The following is a 15,488-nucleotide window of genomic DNA, read 5'->3' as shown; positions in this document are numbered from 1 at the left end:
AGCATTTGCCTCTCCTTTTTCCATAGATCGAGCTTGTTTGACTAGCTGTCTGGCCTTTGGCTCACTCAGAAAGTTTTCCGTAACTCAGTTTTAGGAGGGAGATGAATTTGTAGAAGTCTGAGGACCAGGCTCTTTTTTATGATCTACCTTCCATTGGAACAGAGAGGGAATTGTATACACTTTGAGAGGGATTTTGGTATTATAGTAAGAAGCCTCTCTTGTTAGTTTTTTTTGGGGGGGGGCCAGCTTTTCCCAATAATCATTAACCAAATACATATTTTAAAGTAAAGTTTTACCCTTAAATGTGCTTGACATGACAAAACTAGCATCTAGATCTTACTATATTAAAATAACATTAGCTGGCAGCATAGAGTTTAAAATAATTGAGGATGCCATTTTAATTATATTATTTTTATTTTTTAAGGTAAACTCTACCGCCAATGGCTCAAACTCATGACCCCAAAATCAAGACTCCCATGTTCTACCAACTGAGCCAGCCAGGCACCCTTGAAGATGCCTTTTTTAAAAAGTAAACATCTATCAGTACATATGCAAAGGCTTATTCTTAAAATCTGTTTATTTTGTTGGCTTTGCATATTTGTATTGAACCTCTTGTTGTAGAAGACAAAGAGGAAATCTTTCTTTTTTAGAGTACTTTGGAAACTAGTCTCCATTCTCTAGTGGAAAAAGAAAGCGCAGTGAACTCCCAGGAGGTCTAGTGGTAAAGGTGCCAATATGCATGTGTTTCATTTCCTATCTAGTACCCAGTGCCCAGTATGATTGTTCCCCCTCTGTAGTGTCCCCCACCCCACCCCCAGGATTGACCACTAGTTACTATAAGAAGTCCCTAAATTTTATGTCTTATCTGGTATTAGATATTAGAAAATTAGCTTCCCAGTCTTTCTTGGTCACTACTGCTATCAAGATACTATGGGAAAAGGAGGCATAGAAAGTTCTACTTTCTACTCCTCTTCACTCAGATCCTCCAAATTAACGGTGCTAGGGTAAGATAGGTCAGTACCCATAGGGAAGCCTTTGACCACGGTGGCAAGACTGTTTAGAAAATACTTGGGATGAGTGCCTGGGTGGCTCAGTCAGTTGAGTGTCCGACTCTTGATTGTGGCTCAGGTCATGATCCCAGGGTTGTGGGATCAAGCCCTGTGTCGGGCTCTGTGCTGAGTGTGGAGCCTGCTTAAGATTCTTAATCTCTCTCTCTCTCTCTCTCTCTCTCCCTCCCTCCCTCCCTCCCTCCCTCCCTCTCTCTCCCTCTCTCTCCCTCTCTCTCCCTCTCTCTCCCTCTCTCACTCTGTTCCAACCCCTCCCTCCCTGCCTCCCTCTCAAGTAAAATTAAAGAAAATACTTGGGAACCTCACAGAAGGCAATTGACCACCAATTATGTAGCATCAAGTCATGGACCCTTTCCTCAGGAAAACCCACAGAACTTTTTTTTTTTTTTTTTTTTTTAATTTATTTTTGAGAGACAGAGACAGAGCACAAGTGGGGGAGGTGTAGAGAGAGAATGAGACAGAATCTGAAGCAGGCTCCAGGCTCTGAGCTTTCAGCACAGAGCCCAACGCGAGGCTCGAACCCACAAACCAAGAGATCATGACCTGAGCCAAAGCTGGATGCTCAACCGACTGAGCCACCCAGGCGCCCCAAAACGCACAGAACTTTTATCTCATGATTACCTAGTCAGGAAGGCTGCCCGCTGGCTAGTGGCCCTGGTTTATGTTTTCTTAGTTTTCTTTTTTTTCTTTTTGTTGTTTTCTTTTTGTTTTTTTTTAATGACGCTGTAGATCACATTTAAGAAGACATCTAGGAGACTTAAAAATAATCCAGTTAAAGAAATACTCCTACTTTCCTAGATTGTTGCTATGATTTGGGAGTCGTGTATAATTGTTGATGCTTCTTAAGGTTTTAAATCCCAACAGCCCATGCGTTTGCATTGTGATTGGGAAAATTATTGGCTATTGATATTTTTGAGGAGTGGACACATTATTAAAACAGATATATTCTCCATTTGAGATATTTGATATTCAATGAGACATAATCAAATTGTTTCCAGAGATTTCTTTCCTTCCTCTTCCCTCTCTTTGTTAATTTTTTTTAGACATGAAGAACAACCAAGGCCTTTTGTGCTGCATGTGTCCCTGAGGAACTCGTATGATGAAGTGAGGTTCCTACAGATGTGTTCTAGGGTTCTGGTGTTTTGTCTCCTCCCCTCAAAGGATGTCCAGTCTCTCAGCTTACGTATAATGCTTGCAGAAATTCTCACAACAAAAGGTACTTTTATAAATAATTCATATCACTAATGGGATGATCATGTAAACAAATGAACTACATACTAATGTGATAACCCTTTGTATACACCTATGCAGACCTTGTATATTGTGGGACAATATGCAAACTAAAATATTTTCAAATTTTCAAAGTTTAAGTGCCACTCAAAGAGGGCATTTTTTGGCCATCCGTGATAATCAAGTTTTTTATGTAACATGTTGCCAAATGCATAGTCCATTCTGTTGTTTATTTTGATACAGGATAATCCGTCCTTATGCCCTTCACAGGGAAACATCCATTTGGGATAGCTTTTGAGTTATCCAGGCCAGTCATACATACAGCAATGAAAGAATATCTATACTCCAGGGTGCGTTTACTTAAAACACTTTTAAGATAGAAGATTCATTGATAACGCCTATATATGATTTTGTGAACTTACAATGAATAAAAAAAGGAAGGGTACCACAATATAATGAGTTACTACAGAAAGTATATTGAGGGAGATGCTTGGCCAGAATAAGAAAAGTGGAAGAAAATGCGACCTAAGAGAAATTTCTCTTATCTCAAAATCTCAAATAGCACTGCCTTTGATATGCATTGATGGAGTATCTAATTTATGATCTGTGGCTGTTAGTGGATACCAACCACAGAGAAAAGGGAACTTTTTAACTGCGAGTTGGTAGGATGGATTGGGGGGTAGTATCATTGGCTTTTCAGCGGCCTCTTCCCAGAGGTCTGCTTTCACCAGCTGGGAGCACGTTCACTTTTCTCTTTTGGCAGAAGCCCATAATGAGCCTTATAAAAGAAATAAAAGAAAAAAAGATCTGCGTACTTAATTTCGATATCTCTGTTAGGAACTTGGGTTCCAAATGACTTTCTTTCATTTTTCCTTTAAAGTTAACCCTTTTGTTAAGACAACCACTTGCTTGTAGCCCTAGCTGGTAGCATATCCAAGGGGAAGGGCGGCTGTCTGTACACGCACACGTGTTTTTGAATATCTGAGTTGTTCATATGTTCCCCACTCGGGTAGTTTAAAAACGTTTCCTGACTGTTGTTTCAGTTCTGTAAAGGAAAAACAATTCCTCCAAAGGACAGTACCGTTTTCAGTGGTGCTTTCTTCTCCTTCCCGCAGTCTTGAAGCCGGTAGTGGAGTTACTTAGTAATCCAGATTACATCAACCAGATGCTGCTTGCCCAGCTGGAGCGCAGAGAACAGATGAATGAACATCACAAGAGAGCCTACACCTATGCTCCTTCTTATGAAGAGTTCATCAAGCTTATTAACGGCAACTCTGATGTTGAATTCTTGAAGCAACTAAGGTATTTGGCCTTTAATTATAGCCAAGTTATAATAGCTACTAATTATCATCCTCTGCCGTGTTAGGTTAAAAAAAAATGTGGTTGTCAGGGAGGCAGAAATAAAGGAAGCCCGTAAATCTCACGATTCAGTGACCACTAAATTTATCCAGCTTCTCCTTTAGCAGAGGAAGTTTTTTGTTTTTGTTTTTTAAAGTATCATGTTTTTCGGGGCGCCTGGGTGGCTCAGTCGGTTGAGCGTCCGACTTCGGCTCAGGCCATGATCTCAGGGTCCGTGAGTTCGAGCCCCGCGTCAGGCTCTGTGCTGACAGCTCAGAGCCTGGAGCCTGCTTCTGATTCTGTGTCTCCCTCTCTCTCTGACCCTCCCCCACTCATGCTCTGTCTCTCTCTGCCTCAGAAATAAATAAACATTAAAAAAAAATTAAAAATAAATAAAAATAAAAAAAATAAAAAGCTCAAGATTTAAAAAAAATAAAAAATAAAGTATCATGTTTTTCGAGTAATTAGGTTATAATAGATTGAAAGCTGTTTTGTTGTAGGAGGACCTGCTTAGCCGGATAAGCAGATGCTTACCTTAGAGAAGCATTGGAAGGAGATGATGTGTTTTTAAAATTACATAGTAGAACATTGTGTTGATTTTCATTTTTCTTAGAAAATGCAGGCCCAGGTTTGGGAATCAAGGGTTCTTGACTAATTGTTTTGAAAAAATACGATTCAAATGTACCCCAGGAGTCTCTTTTATAAGGGAGTTCAGTCTTCCTTACCATATTTGAGATACCTTAGGGGTGACTGTGTTTTTGTGTATTTATTTTTTATTTCTTTGGTATGTGCCTATACAGTATGATTATATCGTAGTGTGTAGTTTGTGGATTTTCTAGGCTTCTGTAGTTCCTCCTCTATTTTAGTGTCCCCAAACAGTAATACATGGGGAAGAAAGGCAACTCTGATATATCAGTTTTGCTTCTGGTAAGTAATTTCCTTTTTGATCATGTGACTCTTGAGCTGATAGAGACCCCAAGGCCCTATATCCCAGATTTGTTTCCTGAGGTTTACAGGTTATGCCCACTCAAAGGTCATCCTTTCCATGGCTTTCTTTGACTCCTTTTAAAGTGTCATTCCATAGAATGTGAAAGAGCACACAGTGACAGGACATCCTTGTTGCCTCCTCTTCCCCTTAAAATTGCCAACCCACAAGTGTGCGCGCACGTGCACCAACCCCCCCCTCAAGTGCTGGAGATGCCATTCAAGCCTGTACTCCAGTATTCCTCTATCTGGTGCTCTTACACCTATTGTTCCCAGATGTACTGCCTGTGGTGTGACAAAGGTATCGTGATGACCAACATCTGTGAAATGGGAGTTTTTTCTTAGGACATTGTTTGTGAGCAGATGGTACTTCATGTTGCTAAATTGTGGAGGTATGGCATTCCTAAGTACTTTTTCCCTGTCAAGCAGTCTTTCCACAATATAGTCAGATGTGGACCATTTGGTAACTCCCAAGGGAGTTTAAGATAACAATCTAGGACCAATGGTGGCAGATACTTACCTGAATCAGTATTCGTTCTACTTCTAGACTTATGAATGAGTGTTCCGTTTTGTGTACCAAACAAAAAAGTCCCAGCACTGCACACATGTTGACCTAGATAGCCATGTAACAAAAAGGTACCAAAAGACTTTTTAAAATCAGAAGTAATTATTTTTCCAAAATAATTGGAAACGGTCAACCATTGGTATTATAAGATGAATGGATCTTGATTAAAATTAATAGTCTACCATTTTCAAAATGTACTAATCAAAGACTCAGAACTATTTGAAATGCCATAGATATCGTAATGTTGGCAGTTCATTATCTAGTAGGTAAAGAAGTAACTCAGCAAAAATTGACCTTTAAAAAATAGAAGCCCCAGGATGATGAGACAGCTTGCTTTTGCCACAGTAGGAGCATTTTGGACTGCCTTCACCTGAGCGGCTAAAGATTACACTAGAAATCCTGATTTGACCTTTTCCCTTTATAATGATGAAACAAAAATGGCATGAGCGCTTCACTCTTCCCGTAAGACCACTTTCTCCTGATGTCATAAAAACGGCAGTACTAAAGGCTAACACACTGGGTGGTTGAGAGGCAGGCCCTCTGTTGATCACTGAGAGGCTTAAGGGGCAGTAGAAATGCTGAACTGAACAGTGTTTTTATTTTTTGTTTAAACCTTGAGATGCAGTTTACAACCCATTAAATTCACCATTTTAAAGTGTGTGATTCAGTGGTTTTTAGTGTATTCAGACTGTGCAACCATTACCTCCAATTCCAGAATGTTTTCATCATTCTAAAAAGAAACCCTGTGCCCATTAGCAGTCACTGCCCGTTGCTCCTGCCCCCAGCCCTTGGCAGCCCCCAATTTACTTTCTGCCTCTGTGGACATTTCATATAAATGGAATCATGCAACATGCGGCCTCTTGTGCGTGGCTTCTTCTGTTCAGCATGGTATTTTCAAGGGTCATCCATGTTGTGGTATGTATCAATACTTCATTTCTTTCGTTGGCTGAGTAATATTCCATTGTGTGAATATACCACATTTTGTTCATTCGTCCGTCAGTTGATGGACAGTTTGGGCTGTTTGCATTTTAAAGAATGCCTTTTTGAGGTACTGTTGAGCATCTGCAGAAGCAGTATCAGTGACTTGATAGAGTAAAATAAAATGTTGTGGATTCTTAACCTCTTCCTACCTCCATCTCTCCCCACTGTATACCTGCCCCCAGCAAGGGGTGATAGAGTACAAGACACCAGGAAGGGGTCTCCTTCTGTGCATTACTCCAATCCCATATATATTCCTCTGCTCTTTTGTGCCCTCCACAGCAGTCCACTTCACTGCTGGGGTCTGTTGCCCACAAAGTTCAGAGTCCATTGGGAGGACTCTTGGAGGTACTTTGGTGATTAGATAATCAAATTCTTAAAGTGCCCATTCTATTAGAAACAAAAAGAATACATTCTCAGATTGAGTTACGTTTATGTAATGACTGAGCACAACTGGAATGACCTGTTTTTCTGCCCTCTGTCTCTTGGTAAACTCAGTTCCTCATGAACATCTAGGGAAATACGTTGATGGCTTACTTTGGAAGGGCTGCAAAATTCTTAGAGTAGACAGCAAAAATTACGGGATCATGGTAATCCTGAAGCATAGATAGCCTCCTCAACAAGCTTGGCCCCTGAAGAACCTGGGGGAAGAAATACTGTGAAGGCATTTTTCTCAATGAAAGATATGCACATCCAGAGTTACTTTCTTTCTTGTAAAATTTTTTTTTAACATTTATTTATTTTTGAGAGACAAAGTGAGACAGTGCATAAGTGGGGGAGGGGCAGAGAGAGAAGGGGGACACAGAATCTGAAGCAGGCTCCAGGCTCTGAGCTGTCAGCACAGAGCCCAACCAGGGGCTGGGGCAGGGAGTTGGGGGGGGGGGGGGGGCTCAAACTCATGAACTGCAAGATCATGACCTGAGTTGAAGTTGGACACTTAACCTGAGCCACCCAGGTACCCCCAGAGTTACTTTCTGAATACTCTTATAAATGCTGAATTAACCCTCAGTTTATTCTCACTATTTATTTATTTACTTATTTATTTTTTAAGTTTATTTTTGAGACAGAGACAGAGTATGAACGGGGGAGGGTCAGAGAGAGAGGGAGACACAGAATCTGAAACAGGTTCCAGGCTCTGAGCGGTCAGCACAGAGCCCAACACGGGGCTCGAACTCACGGACCACAAGATCATGACCTGAGCCGAAGTCGGACACTTAACCGACTGAGCCACCCAGGTGCCCCTATTCTCACTTTTTAAGAGAGGGGTTTATGGGGGGGTGGGAGGGAGGGGAAAGTGGGTGATGGGCATTGAGGAAGGCACCTGTTGGGATGAGCACTGGGTGTTGTATGGAAACCAACTTAACAATAAATTTCATATTAAAAAATTAAATAAAATTCATAATACTAGACTGGAAAAAAAAATAAATGTATACTTGAAGTTAAAAAAAATACTGAATTATCCCGAGGCATCCTGCCCTGACCTATGACTATGAGACAGTTCCTTGGACTTTGCTGTAAGAGAAAATGCCTGGCAGTTCTGTTTGATATGGCACTGGTATATCTTTTATCCAGGGGCAGTATCCCCATTCACTGTATCTGAAGGTAACCTAAAGGCTACCCTGTATTCTCTGCTTCTTGCACAGACTGCACTAGAAAGGCGACCAGGAACAACTCTGCAGTGGCAGAGGTTGATCTTTTTGTTCAAAAAAGGTGATGTTGCACAAATAACCTGGCTACTTGGCTGCTTATTTATCTGATAGAAAAATTGCACTCTATTCAGGGCTCAGGTCTGCTTACTGTTATTGAGAGTCAACACTGCTTTTTATCGGACTGCTGTCTAAAGCCAGCATCGATGAAGCTCATCAGCTGCCTGACACTAATGGAGCTGCTTTTTTCAATCATAGTCTGAGCTATTCTGTTGTTTTTCTTGTACCATTAGAGTCCTCTGCTGCCTGACTTTATTAGCATTTTAGGTTACTGTCTTCACATTGGTCTCAGTAAGATTTTGAGATCGGCTGCCTAAGGCAGGGAACGTATCTTATTTAGACTAAGCAGTTGATGAAGTCATCCGCTTTTTTGTCATACATATTTGGGAGATAGATGCATATTTTCTAAAGGAAGCAAAGTCATTAAACTCTGTTGGGTTGAAATGCATCAAAAACAACCAAACCAAAAAAACTTTGATGGTGATATTTGTAGTTCCGTGGTAGTTTGTTTTTTTCTGAGTCAGCATGAGCTGCTTTTACAGTAAGATTATAGAGCTAGAAATGCTCCCTTCAAGAACACTAAACCAGGTGTTTTTGACCTTGACTATATATTAGAATCACCCAGGCTTTAAAAAAAATTACAGCTGGATATTCCACTGTCCTTTGTAGCTATTTCCTTTTTCTTCTTTTCTGGCATCCAAGATGTTGAAGTGAGGATGTGGTGGTTGGACTGGCATAACATTTTAAATTTTCCAGGGTCTTCTAGTAGAAGCAGTGATCCACTCGGCTAACAAAACAGGAGCCAGGAATTGGAATGTCATGTTGATGGAGGATTTTCAAGGACAACTGACCAGATTTCCCACTGCCCGTCTGGGTGGTGGGATGGTTTTTGGTCTCGTACTCTATGCTGTACAGTTGTAGCAAGGCAGGAGAGTGCTACATCCCATGCATACATTGGACAAATACTGCTTTCCTGGACTGGACATTTGCCAGAGTTAAAGAGATGCCAAGCACATGCTCAAGGAAGGGAAAACTTCTTTGTTTTGAAGCTGCCATTTATTGAATATCTAATATGCATTAAATACAGGGTCAGCTTCTTACCATCTGACCATTGTAACAACCATGTGAATTAAGTACCACTACTCATCATATAGTTGAAGGAGGTAAAGTGACTTGCCTTGGATCACTTAACTAATAAGTAGCAGCTGGGATTTGAACTCAGGTCTATCTGACTTAAAATCCCGCATGTAAAGGTGAGTAGCCTACTAGCCAGGTGGGCAAAAGACAGCAGTGACACCCGGCCCCAGCCTTGTGGGGTTTCCCACAAGTGTGGAGATAATTCTTTTCTGTCTAGGAGCCTTTTCAGGCACTAGTCCTTGCGCAGAGAACAGTCCCATCAGAAGTACCATCATTTGTTAGTGAGATGGTGATAGACTGCCAGAGAAACAGAAGTAATGAAGAAAATCAGAGCAGCCTATGACCGCTGTAATTTCATTTGCTGCCAGGCCAGTCTTCATTAGATTTTTCAGTTCTGGATTCATTTCTGACCCTTTATTTAAAGAGCAACATGGCGAATCTAAAAATAGTAGGGAAGAAATTCTAATAATGAAAGGTTTAAAATTAAAAAGGCTAAGTATTATTTAACTTGGAGAAATGAAGGAAACCTTTTATTGAGTGTGGACCGAGATTGATGTGTTTTCTGTTTTACTAGGGTAAAGCAAGAGGTGATGTGCATAATAGACTAATTTTAGAGATCATAACGAACAGTGGAGTGGGTTACTGAGGGAGTTTGCTAAATAGTTTTTCTTCAAATATTAAGGGGATAGATTTTCATCTCCGAATTAGTTTAGGTGCATTTGCACGTGAAGATAATACACTAAAAATATTAAAATTCTTAAAATCACATGCTTCTGAGTAGAAGAATTTAAATTGTTTGAATAGTGTTTTGAACAGTGATTCTGAAGATTTATCGTGATTCTTGAGCAGTAAAATTGGCTTATGTTACAGAGGAACATGGAAAAAGAAATCAAGCATACCTTCAAACTGCTACACCGTGTCAGAAATCAGTTAAGCAAATATAAACTGCGAAGCAAAGGTTAGTGTGCGTGGACAAGGAGATGAGAAGTCACGAAGTGTAAAACAAAGAGGAACTTGGCAGATTTTTATGAAAAGAATAAATGAATATAAATTTAGTTTTAAAAAATGCATTAAAACCCAAGGCTGCTGATGGAAAACGTTCAAAAAGATCTCTCAGTTTTATAAAAAGTAAAAGTACACTGACTGCAGAATATGATTCCTTCCGTTGGTGTCTGAGAAATAGCAGAGGGCAGGGAGGTGGGAGTTAAACATATCAGAAAATAAAATATCTTCATTTGGGAGGGAAGATTGACAGCGATGGAAAATTTGATACAAGAAAAGGAAATTTTGGTACGAGGAAGTTTCTGATCTCTCTGAAATTAAAGAATTCATGATGCGCTTATAATTGGGGCAACACTGGCACTGTGGGTAAGGTGTATCTGCTTTATGAATGACAGCGAGGACCATGAGTTAGTTTATGTGAAGCATTTAGCCCAGGATCTGCATATTTCTAATTGTTAGGTGCTACTGTTGTTGTTGTTACAGTCATTAGACCAAGGATTGCAAATAGATTTAATTTCATCATGAACACTGATCAATTACTTGTGGCCCACTAGAATGCAGTGTTTTATTTGGGGGTTTGAGGGTGCCTAATAAATAGCAATGTTCCTGTCTCCATCCTGAGGTCTGAACCACTCTAGGTCCAAGAAATAAGCCAAATGAAGGCCAAAAAGTGTGCTCTTATTACTGATAGATGATGGAGAGTGTAGTTTATATATGCAAACAGTGACTCTCCAAAACTGAGTCTCAGAATCAGACATTCTTTCCCACCTGGCTTTGTCCCTGATTCTCCCTCCTTCCCCCTCTTTCTGGCAGGTGCCGAGTCTACTTGCTGGCTGCCGTTGGAGGCAGAGAACACCTGCTCTTAAGAGGAAGGAGAACAGAAGGGCTGTGCTTCACGTGGCCAGTTCCTCCTCCTCTGTGGTCAGATTAAAGACCTCTTCCCTCTCTAGGGCATAAAAGAGGGGGTGAGGGAGAGGTGCAGGGAGGCCAGGGATGGAGCCTCTTCTACTTAGAACGAAACATCAAGAGGTGACGGTGGGGTGAATGAGTAGTGCTCTTTTCTTTCAAATAAACAAAAGTTGTGGCGCTCGGTCCCTACTCAACAGAAAAGAAATTTATGATTCCCAAGGTACGTTTAAGGAATGGTAGCAAAGAGTGTAGAAGTGGTGTGCCGGTAATTGTTAATAACTGGCTTTTGCCGGGAGGAGTAAGAAACCCTGACGGGGAGCATTTGCTGGTTTCTGTGGTGTGAATCACTAAGCGTGACGTCCTCGGGAAGAGATTTGCAGTCGCACGCCATTTTATACATAGTGTGTCCACCATGCTCGTACAATCCGTGTAAATAACCTTGAACACAGATTATAGGAAAATGAAATTGTTAGGAAATGATGAGTTTTAAGTACTTTTACCTTTTTAAAAAGTGTAAATTAGGGGCTCCTGGCTGGCTCAGTCAGAAGAGCACATGACTCTTGATCTTGGGGTCATGATTTTGAGCCCCACATTGGGTGTAGAGATTGCTTGAATAAATAAGTACACTTTCAAAAAAAATAAAAGAAAATAAAGAAAGTATAATTTAATTGCCAGTTTGTGTAATTTTAAACATGGTAGACTTTAATTCCTGAAAAGTTAACAGGCGGCTCTCGTGAGCCAACACGAGCCTCGTGAGCCGTCTCCAGCACAGCGCTGGGTGGAGGCCACACAAGTTCTGTCTCTGATGACCCTGCAGTAGACAGACTCACAGTTCTTCTAGAGGAAGATGATTTTAACAACACAAGAAGTCAACCTACAGCGACCAATCCAGCATCTGAAGTGGACTGTACCCTCAAACATGGGCTCGAGTCAGACAGGCCTGGGTCTCACAGACCTGGTCTGCACCTGGCTTTTCTGCTTATAGGCTGCATGGCCCTGAGGAGTCCTGTACACTCTGAGCCTCAGTTTTAACTGTGAGATGGAGGAAATAGTTCCTATTTCCTAAGACGGTTGTGATAATTAAATGAGATAATGCACATAATGCCTCAGCACAGTTCTCAGGACATGCTAGGCTCCCAATAAGACCTAAAGATACAGTGATCAGGAGAAGGCAACAGAATTCTCCGATGGTCACTTCAATAGGGTTAATGCATCAGAAGAGGCAACACAGTGTCTTATTTCAGAAAAACTTAAAGTGTATAAGTCAGTAAGTCATTTTCAATACAGAACATAAAATTAGGCAACTTAAGGGGCGCCCGGGTGGCTCAGTCATTTGAGTGTCTGCCTCTTGGTTTTGGCTCAGGTCATGATCTCACAGTTTCGTCAGTTCGAGCCCTCTATGGGGCCCTACGCAGACAGTGCAGAGCCTACTTGGGATTCTCTCTCTCCCTCTCTCTCTCTCTCTGTCCCCCCACACCCCACTCATGCTGTCTCCATCTCTCTCAAAATAAATAAAAACTTAAAAAAAAAAAAACTAGACAACTTAGGATGATATTCAGTAAACATTCTGAATGAAAATGCTTTATTTAGAAATTGAGAATGGACTGCAGTGGTGCTATACGTGGGTCTATAACTACTTTATGGTGACATTAATAGCTAATATCAAGATACGAGGAACACTAGTAAAAACCAGATACAGGTAGCAGAGAGAAAAATTTTGGCTTTCCTCAGGTTAACTGAAAGACACCAGCTGGTCAGTGGTGACATAGCTTTGCTTGCTTTTTGTAACATGTAATTTCCATAGACTTCGGGGAACTAGGAAATGAATGTATGGTAACCTGTTATTTTAGGACAATTTATACGAGAAGAAGAAAATAGAAGTCACATTGCAAACAGATGACAACTGTTAATAACTTGGCATAGAGATTTCCAGGTTATTTTCTGTACACATAACATGAATCGTGGATGTGTGTTTATGTAAGTTTGGGATACCTCAGGCTGCTGTGGTCCAGAACTTTCTAACTGGTGTGACGCATGTATAGGCATGTGAAGATAAAGGTGTCCTCAGCCCTCCAGGTGTCTGGGTAGGGCCTGGGATGGCTGATTGCCTCGGTGTTCTGTTCAAATCCTATCATTTGCCACGTGTGTCACAAATGGAAGAAGGTTAGGAAGCATGCCTAGTCTTTCCGCGTAATCCGCTGCCTTCTACACACTAGTAAAGTGGAAAGCAGGTTTAAAAGCCCCATTAGTGGAAAGCGCCTCTTACTCCTCTGAGTCCTGACTGAAAACATGTCCCCTGCTTGTGCTCCAGTCCCTGGCATGCCCTGCTCTACACCGTTAAACACACCTAGTGAAAAGAGCTCAGAGCCTTGTTATCCTCAGTAGCACTAAGACATAAAAACGAAATTGAGATATTTTTCTTTGTTCGCGATATTGGTGAAGATTAAAAATTTGACACCTGGTGTTGGCAGGGATGTAGAAAAACAAACAACTTCATGTCCTGCTGGTAGGAGTATGAATTCTTGCCTCTCTGTAACACAGTTTTACAATATGAAAAGCAGGTCGCAAAATGTGCATTCTTTTTGATAGTTATTATTCATCATAAGAATTTATCTTCAGGAAATAATCACGAACGTGTGAAAAGATTTCTCTAAGAATGTCTCTTGTAATTTTATTTAAAATAGAGAAAACCTTGAAGTGACTAAAATGCTTGACAATTAGTGTCGGGTTAAAAAACTGTGGACACATCCGTACGATGGGTCGCCACATGACAATGGTGTCGTATCAGAGTATTTAATAGGTTTGGAAGATAGTATGAATTGACAAAATGAAAAGTCTCTAAGGCTTTTTATAGCATAAATCTAGTCTTATAAAACAAAAAAAATGTTTGAATAGAAGTCTATAAGTACATACCAGATGTTAATTGTGATTGATGTTGAATGTCGTGCTTTGTGTATTTTCTCATTTTCTTCAATGGATAAAGGTTACTTTGGAGAAAGTAAAAATGGGCTCAGACTGAGGAAGTAAAATCTGCCCAGCCATTTATCACGTTGGAATAACAGATACTAAAGCCAGCTACAGAGTTCACAGGGAGCAATATTTTTTTCCAAGTATACACAGTGGCTGTAAAAAATGTCATGATGATAACCTTCTCTGACTCCCGCTTTCTGACTCACTGAGAAACTTGGCTCTCTCAAGTCTCAGACGTCACCATTTGAAATTATATCTGTAAGAGTGACACTTCCTATTCTTGCCTGGAGGGTTTCAGTCACTTTGACACAGAGAAGCACCCTCATTTGTAACTCAGCTTTACAGCTGCAGATAAGGGTTTACTAGACTAACCATTGCTTGTTTATCATAACTTTGTAGTCTCCAGGGAAAAGGGGCCTTGGGTCTATGTGAAGGTGATGATTTAAGTCATTCTGCTTTGAACCTGTCACCATGCTGCTTCATTTCAATTTCATAGACACTCCACGCTTCCCCCAGAATCCCAGAGAACCCGTCTTTTCCTCTGTTTGGGGAGACATCCCATGGTTCTTCTTGCTTATTGAAATGAGTCAGTAAGCCTGATTTTGTTGGGCTTCAGTGACCCTTGGTGGCCTTAAGTTGATGAGGCTGAGACACATAATCATGAAAAAAGTAAGGCTACTCAAAAATTTTTTTATATGTATTTTACAAACATTCACATACCTCATCTCCTTAAATACTGTGTGTCTAAAGAGTCAACCAGTGGCAGTAAGGGTTAATATTTGTTGAACTCTCACTGTGGGTGAGGCACTATCCCAAATATTTTAAAGGTGTTATCTCATTTAATCTTCATCAATCTTCTTTTCTATGAGGAAAAATACAGTTATTTTTCTTTTTACAAATGAGGACTTTTGAGAGAAAGCGTAAGTAATTTCTTCAGGGTGACGCAGTAAGTGTCGGAAGCAGGATTTGAACCCAGGCCACCTAGTGCTGGAGCTTGTGTGCTTAACTACTCTGATACACCAAGCTGGGAAACAGCTTCAGCGTAGCTGCTGAAATCACCATGCCTTTATTTCTTCTCAAATGCTTTAACTGAAGTCCCTCTCAATGAAAACATTATCCCTAGCCTAGGACAGAGTAGCCTGTGGCAACTTGAAAAACTACCTGGCAGTGACAAAGAATGAAATAGGGCCTTTTGTAGCGACATGGATGGAACTGGAGAGTGTGATGCTAAGTGAAATAAGTCATACAGAGAAAGACAGATACCATATGGTTCCACTCTTATGTGGATCCTGAGAAACTTAACAGAGGTCCATGGGGGAGGGGAAGGGGAAAAAAAAGTTAGAGAGGGAGGGAGCCAAACCGTAAGAGACTATTTTTTTTTTTAACGTTTTTTTTTTTTTTTAATTTTTATTTTTGAGACAGAGAGAGACAGAGCATGAATGGGGGAGGGTCAGAGAGAGAAGGAGACACAGAATCTGAAACAGGCTCCAGGCTCTGAGCTGTTAGCACAGAGCCCGATGCGGGGCTCGAACTCACGGACCGCGAGATCATGCCCTGAGCCGAAGTCGGACGCTCAACCGACTGAGCCACCCAGGTGCCCCC

General features: G+C 40.9%; 1 protein-coding gene across 10 annotated transcripts in view; it reads left to right on the top strand.

The window, feature by feature from the left end:
• SNX25 (sorting nexin 25) overlaps positions 1-15,488 on the top strand; it is a 135,281-nt gene that overhangs the window by 45,276 nt on the left and 74,517 nt on the right. For 9 of the 10 annotated variants that reach the window (XR_007458188.1, XR_007458187.1, XR_007458189.1 and 6 more), the window contains exons 4-5: positions 2,111-2,283; positions 3,413-3,599. Coding sequence is in view for 7 of the 10 variants with exons in the window: in XM_049632530.1 (XP_049488487.1) it covers positions 2,111-2,283; positions 3,413-3,599 (360 nt within the window). In the remaining 3 variants the exon portion in view is untranslated. Of the gene's footprint in view, positions 1-2,110; positions 2,284-3,412; positions 3,600-10,820; positions 10,929-15,488 lie in introns of all 10 variants that reach the window. The other variant, XM_049632537.1, reaches the window with a different exon arrangement.

Source organism: Panthera uncia, chromosome B1 (genome assembly GCF_023721935.1).
Source record: "Panthera uncia isolate 11264 chromosome B1, Puncia_PCG_1.0, whole genome shotgun sequence".
Lineage (NCBI taxonomy): Eukaryota > Metazoa > Chordata > Mammalia > Carnivora > Felidae > Panthera > Panthera uncia.
This window is presented reverse-complemented; position numbering and strand designations above follow the sequence as displayed.